General features: G+C 44.6%; 1 protein-coding gene across 2 annotated transcripts in view; it reads left to right on the top strand.

Annotated features, from left to right (window-relative positions):
• The window catches only part of EGFR (epidermal growth factor receptor), a 49336-nt gene that overhangs the window by 9974 nt on the left and 22069 nt on the right, over positions 1 to 17293 (top strand). For both annotated transcript variants that reach the window (XM_019470930.1, XM_019470929.1), the window contains 10 exons: positions 406 to 522; positions 1089 to 1215; positions 1315 to 1388; positions 2560 to 2650; positions 3920 to 4119; positions 5165 to 5297; positions 6732 to 6831; positions 8728 to 8885; positions 14545 to 14580; positions 16321 to 16462. In XM_019470930.1, the coding sequence (XP_019326475.1) occupies positions 406 to 522; positions 1089 to 1215; positions 1315 to 1388; positions 2560 to 2650; positions 3920 to 4119; positions 5165 to 5297; positions 6732 to 6831; positions 8728 to 8885; positions 14545 to 14580; positions 16321 to 16462 (1178 nt within the window). The remainder of the gene's footprint in view (positions 1 to 405; positions 523 to 1088; positions 1216 to 1314; positions 1389 to 2559; positions 2651 to 3919; positions 4120 to 5164; positions 5298 to 6731; positions 6832 to 8727; positions 8886 to 14544; positions 14581 to 16320; positions 16463 to 17293) is intronic.

Genomic DNA, 17293 nt, shown 5'->3' with positions numbered 1-17293 from the left:
TTTTAACCCATCAAGACATCTGTAGGAGAGGGTTTAGCTTACAGAACTGATATCCCTTTCTGAGGTTGACCATTGCCCTGCCTGACCCTTAGCCTGGAAGAGGGAGTGAAGGTGAGGGATCAGAGGTGCTGTGTATTGATCCCGATTATGGCACTGCTGCACAGCCTGACCTTGGCAATGTTGTTTTATCCTTCTGTGACCATTCCCCTCTCTGTACACTGGTGATACCATTGTATGTCTGTCAACCTTCAAAGGATGTTTGTGAGAATTAATAATTAATGCCTGTACTTTGCCAAGTATGCCAAAAGTTCAAAAACCCTTTTTCTTCCTAGTACTGAAGTGCCTGTGCAGCCCCCAATGCATCCGTCTTGTATTTCAATGACCTTTGTATTCTTGTTTTTCCAGACAACTACGTGGTGACGGACCACGGCTCATGCGTTCGCTCATGCAATACTGATACTTACGAAGTGGAAGAAAATGGTGTTCGAAAGTGTAAAAAGTGTGATGGGCTATGCAGCAAAGGTATAAAAAGCATGGAATAAACCAGTAAGGCTTTGAGATGATAGGTAACTTATTAGAAAAAGTCCATGGAGTTCTGACCTTAATTAAGTGCAAATTCAATAATAAATAACCACTGATAGTTTGGAGATCTGACAAGTGGTTTGATCAGGAAACATGGCTGTGGAGCATGCTCTCCAACTGGGTTACACCACAAGTACAGTAGATAAACTGTGCGTCATGTGCATGTGTATCTTGCACATCAGCCGCCTTCTTCATTTGTCCTTCCCAGTGTATCATCAAGGGGAATAAAATGAAAATGAGACAAAGAGAGACAAGGGCATGTGCCAGAGCCTGTGTGCAGAGATGCTCAGACCAGAGCTGCACAGCTGGGCAAGCAGGAAGCGTTTGTCCTGTGGTGCTTTCTGAAAAGCAAAAGTAGGCAAAAGATCTATGAAACTCATCTTACAGTGATAGGTTTGACCATATGGGAGTGCTTTCTGGACTAATGGCATCTTCATGTTTGTTCCCTTCCATGTGATCGGGCTTCACTCTTCTCCCCCCTGACTTTTGTATCTCTCTTTTAACAGTGTGCAATGGCATTGGAATAGGTGAACTTAAAGGGATACTCTCCATAAACGCCACAAACATCGACTCTTTCAAAAACTGTACGAAGATCAACGGGGACGTCAGCATTCTTCCAGTTGCATTTCTAGGGTGAGTTGCACGCTGGTCATTTAGCACTGGAGGAGAAGGGCTAAGGAGAAATTCAGGCTGAGCCATTCTTTTCCCAATTTCTCATTCTGTGTTTTTCAGCGATGCTTTCACGAAGACCCTACCCTTGGACCCCAAGAAGTTGGATGTCTTCAAAACAGTCAAAGAAATATCAGGTCAGCAATGGATTTTAAGTTGAGATGGTCTCTGATCGGTACTGCCAAAAACACAAAGGGAGAGGAGGGAAATTTTTTAAGCACATGAAGAGAAGTACAAGCAAACGGTTTTTGTCTCTGAGCTACCAGGGTTCACTCTTCACAAAGGTGGTCAGCAGCGCCTTGCCAGCATTAACGCCCACGTAACCCATACTGGCCTCCCATCCAAGGTGTGTCGTTTGGCCAGACCATCCCTTCTGCTGAACTGTCAGCCCTAGCAAAGAGTAAAAGCAGAGGAGATTCTCAGCCACCCAAGAAGTATGTGGTGATGCAGAGGCGTGCCACTCCAGCTAAAAAAAGCCAAGCATGTTTCTATTTGTGGAAAACCTTTCAGCAGCTCCTTAGGGAAGCGTGCTCAGTGGCTTGCATCATCCTTGCGGAGACACCCTCTCCAGCCTGAAGAGCTCTTCCTTGGGGTGAATGTGTCTCCACGAGCACAAAGTGGCCAGCGGAGCCAAGTCTTGCACCAAGTATCAATTAAGAGCAATTTTGTTCAGCCCATTATAAAATGAGCGTAACATCAGAGCTGGGTCCACAGACGTGACTCCAGTTCCCCTTTTCTTTCTGTCCTTTACCTTTCTGGTTCATGTCGGGGTAGCAATGACTAACCTCAGAGCTTCATACAGCAGCCTGCAACTTCCCAAATTCTCCCCGTCCTCCCGAGCGCCTCGGCTGAGCAGGGTAATCTGCTTGCCTTAGCAAATCCATTCCAAGTGGCTGTCTCTTCTGCTCCATTTCTGCTTTATTTTCAGTTTTTCTCTTCCCTGAGGGCAGCTCACAAATGGGACGGAGCAATGCCTTTCTCCTGCAGCCTCTCAGCCTGGGTATCTGCTGGCAAGAGACATCACCAAGTCATCACTGGCGGCTCCGTGTGGCAGGATGTGCGGCTTACCGACACACTCGTCTCTTGCGCTCCTAAGCCCTCATGGTGGGCTAAGAAATAAACTGTTTATAAAACGGGGTTTAAAAATATCTCCCTGCTCCCTAAAATGTCATGTTTCACTTTGAGATTCTCAGATAAGCACAAGCACCTTCTTCCAGCGCAGGAGGAGCTTGAGAAGGAGGTTCTGCTGCCAATACTGACCACGGTTTTATTTTTATTATTATTATTATTTAATCTTCTTCATTTCAGGATTTTTGTTGATTCAGGCCTGGCCCAATAATGCTACTGATCTCTATGCTTTCGAAAATCTGGAGATTATACGAGGCAGAACCAAGCAACAGTAAGTCAATCGTGTCAGAGCAACTGCAAAAGAAACTGTTTAGATTTGCGTTTGTCTGAGCGCATGTCGTGGTTTAATCTCAGTTGGCAACTAAGCACCACGTAGCCGCTCGCTCACTCCCCCCCACCCGGTGGGATGGGGGAGAGAATTGGAAGAGCACAAGTGAGACAAACTCGTGGGTTGAGATAAAAACAGTTTAAGAATTGAAATAAAATGATAATAATAATAATACACAAAGCAAGTGATGCACAGTACAATTGCTCACCACCCGCCGACCGATGCCCAGCCGGTCCCCGAGCAGTGGCCCCCCCGGCCAGCTTTCCCCAGTTTATGTACTGAGCGTGACGTCACATGGTATGGAATGTCCCTTGGGCCAGTTTGGCTGTGCCCCCTCCCAGCTTCTTGTGCACCTCCAGCCTTCTCAGTCAGTAGAGCATGGGAAGCTGAGAAGTCCTTGACTAGTGTAAGCACTACCCAGCAACAACTAAAACATTGGTGCATTATCAACTTTGTTCTCATCCTAAATCCAAAACACAGCACTGTACCAGCTACTAGGAAGGAAATTAACTCTATCCCTGCCAAAACCAGGACAGCGCACCAAGGTACCAAGCGGTGAGACGTGGGTCCCCAGACTGATGCAAAATGGGAAAAAGCCTGTGAGGAGTCAAGCACCATCTTTGTAGCAGTAGATAATGTGCCCTCGGGGAATGAGACCCTCAGCTCTGTGCTGCATGTGGAGGGCTGCCCTGAGCCTGCTCTAGGACCAGGCTCTCCCCCACCAGCCTGGAAGCGCAAGCAGGACAGAGAGCACCCTTTGCAGTCCAGGGCAAGTTACGATGTGATCAGAAGCACTTTGGGATTTGAGGTAGCTGGGCAGTCGGGGATGGAGACTGTGGCTGCCAGGCAGTGGGGACATCGGCAGTGCATCCAGTGCCCACCTGGGCTTACCCCGAGAGGAAGGGTGGCTTGGGGGAAGAGCAAAAAATAATAGCTGCTCTACCTACAACCACTGTTGCACATCATTTACTTGACAGGGCGCACATGTCCTGCCAGTTTTAGCTTAAAATACCCGTGCAAAACCAGATATGAGTATTGAAGTTGTTTTATGACAGGTATGTCATGTACCAGGTGTTAAGCTTAGAGGGCTGAGCAATGTCTTGAGTTCGCAGCAACACGTTTGAAAACCAAAAGAAAAATGTTATGAGTTAAACCCTGCTTACTAATTCTCTTTCTTCTGTGTTTTTTTCTTTTTGCCCGTCTCCATTTTAGTGGCCAGTATTCCCTTGCCGTTGTTAACTTGAAAATACAGTCGTTGGGGCTGCGGTCCCTCAAGGAAATAAGTGACGGAGATGTTGCCATTATGAAGAACAAGAACCTCTGCTATGCTGACACCATGGACTGGCACAGCCTGTTTGCAACTCAGAGCCAGAAAACAAAGATTATACAGAACAGAAATAAAAATGAGTGTGGTAAGTCAATGCTGCCTTCCTGCCCCCTGTGGAAGCTTGTGCTAAAATGCAAGAGTTATTCGAGCAAGGCTTTTTTCTCTCTATTCCCCTGGCTGCAAAATTCATCAGTGATATTGCTTTAATGAAGGTGGTGAGGGAAAAGTGGGATTTTTTCCCACTGAGGATGTGAACTTCATGGTGTCCAGCAGACGGGAAGGAGCTGCTTCATCACGATGGGCATAGTGAAGCCACGTAGGTTGAAGGACACAGAAGCAAAGTCCAAACATTGGACTTTTTTGACAGGGTCGAAGCTGTTGTTCAACCATGCTGCTGTAGACTGCAGTGGTCCCTGGGCCAAAATCTAGTTATTTCTCTTTGCAGAATATGAATTTGTTGTATTTTGGAAGTTGATCATAGAATCACAGAATTGTTTGGGTTGGAAGGGACCTTCAAAGATCATCTAGTCCAACCCCCCTGCTGTGGGCAGGGACATCTTTCACTAGATCAGGTTGCTCAAAGCCCCGACCAACCTGACCTTGAACACTTCCAGGGATGGGGCATTCACAACTTCCCTGGGCAACCTGTTCCAGTGTCTCACCACCCTCATCGTAAAAAATTTCTTCCTTATGTCCAGTCTATACCTACCCTCTTTCAGTTTAAAACCATTGCCTTGTCCTGTCACTACAGACCTTGGTAAAAAGTCGTTATAAGCCCCCTTTAAGTACTGAAAAGCTGCAATGAGGTCTCCCCGGAGCCTTCTCTTCTCCAGGCTGAACAACCCCAACTCTCTCAGCCTGGTACTGGTTTAGCTTTATTACATGGCTGTTAAGCTGTCACAGAGGAGCTTGTTTTTATTTTGAAAGGCCAGAAGTCACTCTTAACTTAAGGCTTTGGGAATTAAGAGAAGCATGCTTATTCCTCTTCCACACTGCGAGGACCATTCACGTCTGCTTTGGAACAGGTTGGAGAAACTGGCTGGTCAGGAGGGAGTCACTCGCAGTGCTGTGTTTGCCCTCTCTCCTGCCTTAACGTCCATGGCCTTTTTTCTTGTCTCTTTCTCTCCCAGCCGCTGCCAGGCATGTTTGTGACCCCCTGTGCTCAGACGTGGGCTGCTGGGGCCCTGGACCCTTCCACTGCTTCTCCTGCAGGTTTTTTGATCGCCAGAAGGAGTGTGTGAAACAGTGCAATATCCTGCAAGGGTAAGGTGTCTGGGGAGTGCTTGAGGTTTGGCGATGATTTGGGGGTTTGGGGTTTTAGAACATGTTGTAGCTAGGAAGAAAGGATTTCACCAGCTTTGCACAGATGTTGTGTGAGCACAGTATGTAAAAAGAGGGAAAAGCCGCGAGCTGAGGTAGCTCTCCTTCCCCATTCAGCATTGCTTAGGAGTTTGCTCCTGCCACGGTGACTGCCATGAAAACGTCCCCTCAAGGCCACGAGGAGACTATCTGAAGGCCCAAGGAGGCTAAGCCTTACACTTCCTTCCCCTAAGAAATAAAGGAGCTTAAAGCCCTCCATGAAAATCCAAGCTATGCCTGTCACGTCAAGCGCATCGGGCAAGAGCCGGAGCCAGTTGCAGTCACCAGGAGCTCAGTCACCCCCGGCGCCAGGGCTTTACTGCTCAGTAGGCTTCCTTACTGCAAAGGGACTCTTATATTTGCTCAAATGAGCGGCTCGCCCTTGCAATTTGCAAAGTTGCCGTCAAGGGACAAGGAGCTTTCATCCGAAAAGCACTGGGAGCAGCAATTTCAGGTAAAATTATTGCTTCGGCTTTGCTCAGGCCAAGGAAAATGTATTGCTGCCTGTGTGTCAGGACTGCAGCTCGGCTGGGCTTTTCAGTCAGTTCAACAGGTGATGTAGGCAGGAAAGGCACGGCTAGCACTGAAAATTACATGGATTTTTTAATAAATCTTTCAAAGTTTGACTTTTAAAAATCATGAGTGTTAAGCAAGTACTTGACAGGGTGCTGATGCCCCTGATGTTTGTATTTGTCTAGCAACTTGCAGTTCAGCAGCTGTCTTTTTCGTAAGTGAATTCCCTCCAGCAGCTATTATGACCTGAAGGGCAGATCTGGGCATTTTTTGTGTCAAATGATGAGTAGATTTAGTTTAATTAATAACACCATTACTTGAAGTGGAACAGCTTTATTGCTATTGAAACCATCTGTTCCCAACTTTCATATTTTAATGATTCATTATGTGTTGTAGGGAGGGCATGAATTTAATTATCAGTGCATTGCTGTTTAACTATCCTAATTATTATTTGGAGCCTTGGAATCACTTGAACTGTTTTTGCTGATCTCTTTGCATCACTACCATTTAAAAGCCTTTGGAAATCATTGCGAATATTCTGTGTTGTTAGCTTAAAAGGGAAAGTAAACTAATTTGTAGTGTGCAATCTGGAGTACCATGTGTTTCACCGTCAACCAAATTTCCCTTACTCTTACCTCTCCCTGGTTGCACTGAGCAAGTGCTACCGGTGTAACCAGGAGGGTCCCCCTGCACCTTCTCCTGTCTCAGTACCATCACCCCGATCTATTTAAACTGGAAAAGTCAGGAAAAAGAGAGACGACCACAATTTATCACTCGCTAATCAGCCTGTTTTTTAATTATTTCTCTTTTTTTTTTGTTTTCCAGGGAGCCGAGAGAGTTTGAAAGGGACTCCAAGTGCCTCCCCTGCCACCCTGAGTGCCTGGTGCAAAACTCCACTGCGTACAACGCAACCTGCACTGGACCTGTAAGAGCAGATTCAGCTTAGCAAACCTGTGCCTCAGACCGTGTATTTATGCGTATTTCCCGTGTTGAGATAATCCTGAGGTCTCATTTACCCTTCTCCGGGATGGAGTGGAGGTGGGGGGGTTAGAGGGCAAGATCTCGGAGCAGGGGAGCAGAAACAGGAGAGGGAACCTCAGGGTGTTATTTCGTTTTCATGTCACCCATCATATGTGTAATCCACAGTCACAGGCATTGCAGGGCCTTTCTTTTTTGTGTCTTTTTACAGAAAAAAATGTAAGGCTTACTTACATATGTGACGATATGGTAATTTGGTGAATATTTCAGGAACATGTAGTTACTGAACAGCCAAGTTGGTGTGAACAAATTATATTTCCTTATTCAGAGGGAAAGAACTGTTAAAAATAGTGGATTAAAACAGTAGCTTTTTGCCTTTTTGAAAAGCCATGATAAAATTGTGATCAAAACTAGATATTTACTGGAAAATATTCAGGAATCAGTTTTTACTTAAAACCATGTTCCCTCCTCTAACTAGATTACAGTAAACACATGTATTAAAGTAAATGCAGGTGTAAGTTATGTTCAAAGAAAGGCGATCAAAACAAAATGATTGGATTTTTAAACTTGTTTAAATATTCCAAATTCACACAAAAGCTCCTTCTGCAAAAGTCAATACAGTGTAGCCTTGCTAGTCATCCAGAGTCTTCCTCAATTTTGTTCTTCTTTAATTTTGAAAATACTCTTTTGCGTTAGGAAATGTCCAGTTTGGTAGCAGTGCAAAATTACTTCCCTTTAATCTGCTCAAACTCATATCTTAATTGTAAAACTCTAATTCTCTGGTTTTTTGAGTGGGTAATTGAAATCCAATCTCCTGGTTCCATCACAGATCCTCCTCTGTGTTCCTTACCCCAACTCTTTAAACACCTCTTGCCATCCCGTGCAGCTACTGAGCGTTCGAGCGCTGCCCATCATCAGTCTGCAGAGTTGCTGCTCAGTAATGTGAATCATTTCCATCCTCCCTTCTAGCTTAGACCACCATGACCTAAGGGATGTTATTAACATTATAATCTCCTTCAGGCGGTGACCACCCCTTTGTTCCATATTTGTCCAGCATCTAGTAATCAGTCTATTAGAGTGGCCCTTAGACATTACAGTAATTAAAATAATCTTCCTATAGCATATCTTACTGTACTCCCACTGAAACCAGCACTGTGGATCTGGTCTGGTGTTTCTCCATAGTAGAATTTGACCCAGAATTGCTGGTTTCCCTGCTTTAAAATATTTAGGGCATTCCTGGTGCTGTTATAGTCTGAATAAAAGCAGTTCTGCCAAAAATGGCCAAAGGCAATGCCTTTAAACACAAACTAAGTGCTCTTCAAAGTAAAAAAAAAACGCATGGACTCCTTGGGTTGCCTCCTAATCCCCTGCTTCTACCTAACAGAGGAAAGAATCTGTGCTGAGAAACAGGAAAATAATGATTTGAGGCCAGTACTTCAGGGAGGTGTCAGCAGGTCCAGCTCCATCGTTTTAAATCGTGTGATGGTAGATTGCACCAGGCAGCAGCCTGGCCCTTTGCTTTTGAGCTTACCCCTTATCAAGGTGCCATTAAATTATTCCCCGTTTTAAATGAAAAATGAAAACTTTCCAAGCAGACAGAAGGCAGGGAAAAAAAGCAGCAACACTGAAACTCAAGAAAATATTAGCTTTAAACATCAGGTACTGCCTTTTGTACAGTCCATCCTACAAGAGCAAATACTTGCAAGAATATCAGATAGCAAGGTAATAAAACCAGATGATGCTGAAAACTTCCATCGGTGGAAGGCATTTAGATTTATATTCTGAATTTCCTCCTGAATAGGCTGATGTAAGGGCATTATAAACACGCTGTTTCTCTTTGCAGGGCCCCGACAATTGCATGAAGTGTGCCCATTTTATAGATGGCCCCCACTGCGTGAAATCCTGCCCGGCGGGGGTTCTGGGTGAGAATGACACCCTCGTCTGGAAATATGCCGATGGGAATGCTGTTTGCCAGCTCTGCCATCCAAACTGTACCCGGGGGTGAGTAAAGCCTCGGGCTGAATGGAAACAGCCGGGGGGGTGGGGGGCTCATCTCGAGCTTTTTCCCTTTCTAACGGTCCCATTTCAAACCACCGAGAAGAAATAGCAGGGAGCGAGAGAGGTCAGGAGTACGCAGGTAACAAGCAGAGTGCAGCAGACTTTGTGAATAGGAAAAGTTCAGTGGCACTTCTTCTTTAGGCACTTCTTCTTTACACAAAAAAAAAAAAAAAAAAAAAAAAAAAAAAAAAAAAAAAAAAAAAAAAAAAAAAAAAAAAAAAAAAAAAAAAAAAAAAAAAAAAAAAAAAAAAAAAAAAAAAAAAAAAAAAAAAAAAGAGGAAAAATGTTTCAGGGGGTTTGAAACAGGTTTGTTTCTTGATTTAAATAGGAAACTTCCTGGAATTTTACAGAACTCACCCACCAGTGATGCACTTTCTGTTTTTTTCCCACCTGGCTTGGTGTTGGGTCCTCTGTTTTTTGGGAGGAACATCAGTGACATCTGGTGGATGCTGGGCTCCCGGGGCCCATTTTTCTCTGCACCTTTCATTTTTCAGGAGGGAAATCCCAGTGAGGTACCACAGTGATTTTCTTTCTTTCCTTCTTTCCATATGCTAGCACTTGGTCTGAGTTTCAAGCCTTGCTTGCCTCCTGAGTGTGGCTTTATTAATGGGTATCACGGTAAACCCAATCTGTATGAACCATTTTTGTCCTCGTTTGGGGGCACACTTAAACCACCACCTATATTGAGCTGTGAATTCAACTGTATTTAACCTACGTGACAATAAGTAACAGGGCTGCAGCTGTCTCCTCTCCTGGTTCCCAACCTGCAAAGGACACGGGATGTGCAGTAAGAGGTTTTAGGTTTTGAGACTTGATTGTTGGACTGTGATGCTTTCAGAGCAAAAAAACGACCCACATTTAGTATCTTTTTCTTCACAGGCTCCTACCCTGTACCCTGCAGGTCTGTCCAATCCAAAATCCTTCTGTAATATGCCTGTAATATGTGTTGCAAGAGAGAAGTTGTAACACTGGCCTCCAACTATATTGAGACCAACCATCATCCCATTGTATATTTAGCGAATTCAACTGTCAGGCCATTAAAGAGCAGAGTGCCCAGGCCCCTACCTTCATGGAGAAAAGGAGATGAAGGGTTAAAACAGCAAGTAACGGCCCTTCCTAGTGCTCGCAGCGAATTCAGTGCTCTGGTTTTCAGATGGTAGCTGCAACAGCCATGTGGGTTTGGCATGATTTACAGCGATGCACCCTATGTTTTGTTACAGTTGCAGGCAAGGCTTATCAGGGCTTCCCATCACACTCCTGAGAACAAATGATCTCAGTTGAAAAGGGATCTTAATAACTTTGCTCTTTATTAATGACCTCAATAGTCCCTACTGATACAAACTGGCCACAGGGATCCAACATCCTTCTTCTAACTGGCCACATGAAAACGCAGCTGATTATTGGAGCAGCATAATGGGTAACCACATCTGAATAAGGCTTTCAACTGCGCGGCCTCGGTAGCGAGATTAAACACTAGACTCGAATGCAAACGTGGAGAACATAACCTGCCAGACATGGATGTAGCTGCAAGCCACGCAGTGGCTCTTTGTGCACAAGCAAGTCCCCAGAGCAGAGTTCATCAGAAAAGTCCATTCCTGCCTGGCTTTAGCAGTGGGTGGGTATACCACAGGAGTCTGGCAGGTGACGGAGGTAGGGTAAGGAGAGGTTTTTGAAAGTTAGGGGTACCCAACATATGGCTCAGTGTATTTGGCCCTGTCTTATGAAGGCAGAACATAAAAAGTAGTACCAATTTCATCTCTTACGTGAAAGAACTGGGCTAAGTTTGCCACAGTTATATTGTGGACATGCTCAATGGCCCTGTTCGAGTTGCTGCCCAAATGCAGCAGAAGAAATAGGCTGTATCCCTGAAGAGCTCAAGAGAGCTAAGAGATGGTAGTGTTACTATTTTTGCTTTACAGATGGGACATCTGAGGCTAATGGCATTGATGAGTAGGGAGCCAGTGTCGGAGGCATAATCTGGGAACGTGCAGTCTGGCGCAGCGTTTTCCCTGTGAAGGCAATCAATCAGTAATGCCACTTACTTCTCTTCACGCCTTTCCCTTGTTGTGCTGCGGGAATGGGATCTGTTCAGCAGTGGGTGGAAAACATCTGTCTCGCAAAGTTTTTGCATCCTTAGAAACCACAGTCTCAGCGATTTCTGCATGACAAGAAACAACAACTTTATTTCTGTCCCTGTCCAATTTCATGGCTAGAGCCCACAAAATCTTATCAGCATGATTAAGTGCACTGAATTCAGTAGTCATGTAAGTAACGGTTTCCAGGATCTGGCTCTATTTTCCTTATTTGAAGAAGCTGCAAGTAAAGACGACTTCTCTTGCCAGCTGAGCTTTGTCACGAATTTTGGTTTTTTACTTTAGGTGTGCTTACTGGTAGTGCATCGCTTCCTCTGTATCGCCATGAAGAATCCCATCTAGGCTAATTTTCTTTGCTGAGTCATTTGTTCAGCCTTCATTAGAAAACAGAAGGGAGGTAGCTTTCTCCTGCTCAGACCAAAAGACCCCTTCTCTCCCATTTTCCCTGTAACTGCTTGGGGATTTTGTACACTAGCTTCCTTTTGCCTCTAGTACAGCTGAGAAAATACACTCCGATAAAGACAGCGACATCCCAAAAGCCCTGGAATTACCCCATTTATACCTCCAGCAACTAATGAAAGACACCAGCTTGATTAATCTGCTCAGCATTGAAGGATTTGGTTTTCCCTTGCCACTTTCCCAGAGCATGGGAATTAAATTCAGCCACAGTGGGGTAGAAGAGCAAGAAGGAGAGAAGCCACAACTGTAGCTAATAGCATTGGCTGACGCGTCCTGCCTCCACAGTCACTACCAACACTATGTGTCTCGCCAGTCTTCATGTTAAATGCCGGGGGATTTTAGGCAGGGGTGAGAAAGCGGCCGGGGGTCCAAGAGGGAAGATTGCAGCAGCTCAGTGCAAATGTGATGACTTTGTCACGCTCTGAAGGTTAATGAGAAAGAAAGGGCAGAGGAAAGTTCTTGTAAGGCTTTAAAAAGCCCAATGGCTTTCCATTTCTTTTATGACTGTGAAGTAACTTAAGGTGTTAAAGTGTGAGTTCCCTCTGAAAGGCCATAAATCATAGCAACTTGGCTGTATTGCATCAAATTAGGAGCTATGGGTTGAGGAGAAAGTTGTTAAAATCTTGATGGATTTGGGAATTAAATAGCTGTGTCTGCACTGGGACGAGTAATATTTACGTAGACAGATGAAATGCTGAGTTCGGGATGCAATAGTTTTCAGGGACTGTACACAGCACTAATTTTCCAATAAGTACAGAAATATTTCAGAAACTACAACTGCTGCTAGATTCCATCTGATATATCCATAAGATCTTGAGGCAGTTCATAACACAAGGTCACATTTGTCATTTTGGTTTCTGTAAGCAGAATAAAAACGATTCAGGAATGGAAAAAATGATTGTTTAGATTCCATAAAACCTGGGTCACTTATGTTGGGTGTCATCATAAAATTCCACATTAAGAAAGATGGTTATATTTAGTCCTGGATGGATATTTGTCATAGGCTTTTTTTCTCCTTTGACTTGTGAAATGAATCAGAAAATCACGTGGGATTTGAAAAGCACAAGCTGATCTGTCATTTTCTTCCCAAACACCTTTTTACTTTATCCCACTAGACTTGATATTGATGGATTTGTGTGGGAAATAATTTTAAAAAAGAAGGGGACAGATGAAAATCTACACCTCTCCTGCTTCTGCTTTCTGGTGTAGGAAAACAACTGGTTGGACATTCCTCAGACTGTAGATACTGTCCCCTCAGCCAATTTTTTTTGCTGTTAGGAAGCGCATGGAGGACTTGCCATCCTAAAGTAGCATGGCAAATTGGTATTTTTAGGAAGACATAATTTGAGGGACCACAGTCACATTCTGAAATGTGAGGTCTTTTATGTTCATAACTTTACCGGGAGAAGCTGCACATGTTTTGTTGCATTAGCATATAGAAATTCAGATCTGGGTGGTAGAGCATGATAGGATGAGGTCTTGGGTCCTAGATCCATTTTCTGTTGAGTTCCCAAAGAGAGAAGCCCAGTGCAAAGTGAGATACGTCTCCTGTGACCGTAAGCAAGCTGGTGGTTCCGCTCTGCACGTGCAGCCTCTCTGTGCTTACTTACACAACTGAGCAAACAAACCAAGCCGTAGGCAGACAGGGAACGCTAACAAAGCTGAGTGCCCCGGATCCAAGAACCGGTATGCACACAGCACTTCCAGCATGTCCAGGACACCGGGATGCACATTCTTGCATGGGAGCCCAGTGAACTCACAAGACCTTCCAGATGCTGGGTCTTGGAGCACTGTGTTGGCCCAGAAACAAGGCAAATACACGAGGGAAGATCAGAGTAATGAAAACAAACAAACAAGCAAACAAAAACCCAATAAAATGAGTAGTTGCTTCACCTCTTCCTCCCCCAGACCTAGATCAAGTTATGAGATAAGATCTGCAACTCCACCTGCCGTTTTGAAATTTTTCTGTTTCCTCCTCTCAGCGAGAGGGAATTCAGAGCAGTTTTCCTGGCACAGGCTCACTCCTTACCCCCTGCTTGACCTCCTCTGGAGTTGTTTTGGGATGATCCATTTTCTTTAGGTCAGTGCAGGGAGGAGATACCACAAACTGGACTTTTCTCCTTGCTGTGCTCTGTTTTTCAGAGGTGATGTAACCCTCTCTGTAATGCTCTCCTTCCTCAGTAGACACTACAAAGACCACAATTCCCATGAAGAGCATACATCTTGTAGCCCAGCAGCACTTAGGGAATGCACGGTGCCTCTCACACCCGTTAGACCATCAAGTTAATGCAGTCACTGTGTTTTCATCCATGTTGTTTTTTGCATTGGGCTGCCAAATTGAATTTCGGGCATTTTAAACTCAAATGGAGGGTGAACGACTTGCTAGTAGAGTTTCTGGCTCTCTGGATAACTGTCATAACCTGTTTACATTACCAGTAACATAAGACCTTAGATTCTGAAAAAAAAATGTCATGGACACATACCAACAGACTATAGCTGAAGGGAGTGCTGTCAAATCCTGTTTTCTGATGGGAGCGTGTATCTGCTACCCAAGTTTTCCATTGCAATAGAAAGTTTTGAAATTGGAATCTTTTACTTATCAGGAAACAAGGATTATGCAGGAGGGTCTGCAGTGACACGTTTCCATGTGGCTTTCTGCTCTTGTGCAGGGGAGAGGCTACTTCTGTCCTCCTCCACAGTCAGCCCTGAGCTTCTGTGCTAACACAGATGTCCACACAGAGCCAGGGAATGCAGGTCCATTTGAATTTTGTGTATCTATGTCCTCCCTCCATTCTACCACATGATAGAAAGTTGTTTTAAAATATTCTTTAAACTGAGTATGCAGCATAACTATGCCTCTAGATAAAAGATTTTGGAGCAAGGCCATTGACTGATATTTAATAGAGTGTATGACTATTATAAATTCCTATGTTAATACTTGGACTGCTCTGAAACACAAACTTTTCAATCAGTAGCACTCTTCTTAGTTGGAATTATGGAAGTATGTATGCCAGAGCTAATATGTTTGTAATGTTCACTTGTTTTTACAGGTGCAAAGGGCCAGGTCTTGAAGGCTGTCCAAACGGGTGAGTATTTCATCTGCTACAATTAACAACAGAGCTGGAAAGAATGCATGCATGTTTACATTTCCACACTGGACACTGGAAGGCTGGGACTAGAGTTAAGTCTTCAGCTCTGTACAGGGAAGTGACAGATTAGAGCAGGCTCCAACCTATAAAAATGATTTAAAGAACTGAGAAATATTCCTACTGGCACAAGACTCCAAAACCTTGCTCTGTTTAGCTTGTTTGTCAAGGTGAGACCTGGGATCTGTTACTGGAGAACAAAAGGAGGAGCTGGAAAAAGAAAGGATTAAGGGCTAGTGGCAGAGAGAGATATGTACAGGATTGATATGGTTACCTGCATTACAGGGGAGTCATCTCAGAGACCCAGGGGGTCTTTTCCAGCCCTGTGATCTGTACATCTCTAACTGCTCTGTGCACAGATGGGCATTCATTCTTCACACTAGACCTTACGTTGCACTGTTTGGCCTCATGACTTGCTCAAGGTCATGCAACAAGCAGACAGGCTTCTCTGATTAAGAGAAAGGGATTTAGTTTCTGGCCACAAAGTCACGCTATGGCAAGACAAATTCAGCCTAGAGGTACTGTTAAAAAGTGACTCTATCTAATAGTAATCCCTGGGGCAACTTAGAAAGAGCTGTGATGGATTTCTAAGTACAGACCAAAAAACAACCTTGGAAAACAGGTTTTTCTTTTCAACTTAAATTTGAAATGACCCAGGCTCTAATAAAGAGGCAGCAATCTGTACGTACAACGTGGATGGTTCATGCATTACCTGGCCTCAGACATTTGTACTTTGGGAGGAGGGCCGATGATCTGTTCATTGTAACCCTTACAGCATGCCCCCCCCCCAGTAAAGGTGAGATGTCAGCTTCATTGCTGGTATCACAACTGCATATGCCGCCTTGATATCACCTTCTCTCCACGTGCTTCGTGTATCTGATCACATGTGGGCTGCCCATGGCTGGCATATATAGACATCACAGATTTGATGCTCATGTGCTTGGTGGGTTTGTCAGAGAGAGGAGAAATCCCCTCGCTTAAGCTACGAGGATCAGCTCCAGTTACGAGTTTGAGAGAAGTGAAGACTTTGAGCAGGTTACTGGATGAGAAACTTAAAAATACAGATGCCCAAGATATCTGAAATGTCAAATAGGCTTAAGTGGATGTCCAAAGTGTGTGTTTGCTCAAAACCTAAGGCTTCATGGAACCTCTGTAGGGTTTTTTTAAAATCTTACACCTAAGCATTTTTTTCTCTTTCTGCATCCCCTCCTGTCTTGCAGCTCCCCCCCCCCACAGCATGCCCCCCCCCAGTAAAGGTGAGATGTCAGCTTCATTGCTGGTATCACAACTGCATATGCCGCCTTGATATCACCTTCTCTCCACGTGCTTCGTGTATCTGATCACATGTGGGCTGCCCATGGCTGGCATATATAGACATCACAGATTTGATGCTCATGTGCTTGGTGGGTTTGTCAGAGAGAGGAGAAATCCCCTCGCTTAAGCTACGAGGATCAGCTCCAGTTACGAGTTTGAGAGAAGTGAAGACTTTGAGCAGGTTACTGGATGAGAAACTTAAAAATACAGATGCCCAAGATATCTGAAATGTCAAATAGGCTTAAGTGGATGTCCAAAGTGTGTGTTTGCTCAAAACCTAAGGCTTCATGGAACCTCTGTAGGGTTTTTTTAAAATCTTACACCTAAGCATTTTTTTCTCTTTCTGCATCCCCTCCTGTCTTGCAGCTCCAAAATCCCATCTATCGCAGCTGGCGTTGTCGGAGGTCTCCTGTGCCTGGTAGTGGTCGGCTTGGGCATCGGCCTTTACTTGCGGAGGCGCCACATCGTCAGAAAGCGGACCCTGCGCCGGCTGCTGCAGGAGAGGGAGGTGAGCACCGCCGACACAGCTGTAACACCGGCTGCTTTATTTGGGGCAATGGGTGCCACCTCCTCGTACCAGAGAATTAAAGCACTATGTGTCTGCCTTGTAACTCAACAAGCCCTTGGGTTGGCAAACACATCATCTGCCGCGCTAGTCGGAAAAGAGGCGGTGTGCACCTAACACCTTCTCACTTAATCTCGTCTGATCCCTCTGGATATAATTTTCAAAAGCTTTAGGGGATTTAGATGTCTAAATCTGAATGAAAATAATTAAGATTGTCTACTCTGAAAAAACTATGCCTCCAGGGTGAGGTGCAATGTGTTTGCTGATCCATACCACCTTGCTGTGTAGACCCTCAGCCTCGAATCATTTCTCCCTCCAGACAAGCCTTGAGGCTGCTGTGGCAACTTGGGCGCTTTTGAAAATTTTACCCCCTTGATCAGGCGTATGTCTGATCCCGTGGAAAAAAATGAGAGAGAAAGGAGAGGAGGGAAAGGAATTGAGGAAGTGTTTGTGTCTTGTGTTCAGTTTGGTTTTAGCACAAAAAACCCACAAAGCCATCAAAGTGAATGGTTCACCCTGTTGGGCATGAACAAGGTTTTTACACTGCTTTTTCTTTTCTTTATGGTTTTGTGTGCGTTACAGCATCACCTTCTGGGTACCTCACATATAAAATAGCGAAATTCATTATCTTGGATTAAAGCCGCTCTTTTATGATTAGCCCCCTTCTCTTTCTAGTCCAATCCTAGTAAATAATTAGCAAATTGTATTTAGCATTCTGCTAAAAGCCCAGTTGCAGCTTCCCTTTTTGCTTGCTGGCTTTGCAAAGTCAGCTGC

This window comes from Aptenodytes forsteri, unplaced genomic scaffold (assembly GCF_000699145.1).
Source record: "Aptenodytes forsteri isolate BGI_AS27 unplaced genomic scaffold, ASM69914v1 Scaffold282, whole genome shotgun sequence".
Classification (NCBI taxonomy): domain Eukaryota; kingdom Metazoa; phylum Chordata; class Aves; order Sphenisciformes; family Spheniscidae; genus Aptenodytes; species Aptenodytes forsteri.
This window is presented reverse-complemented; position numbering and strand designations above follow the sequence as displayed.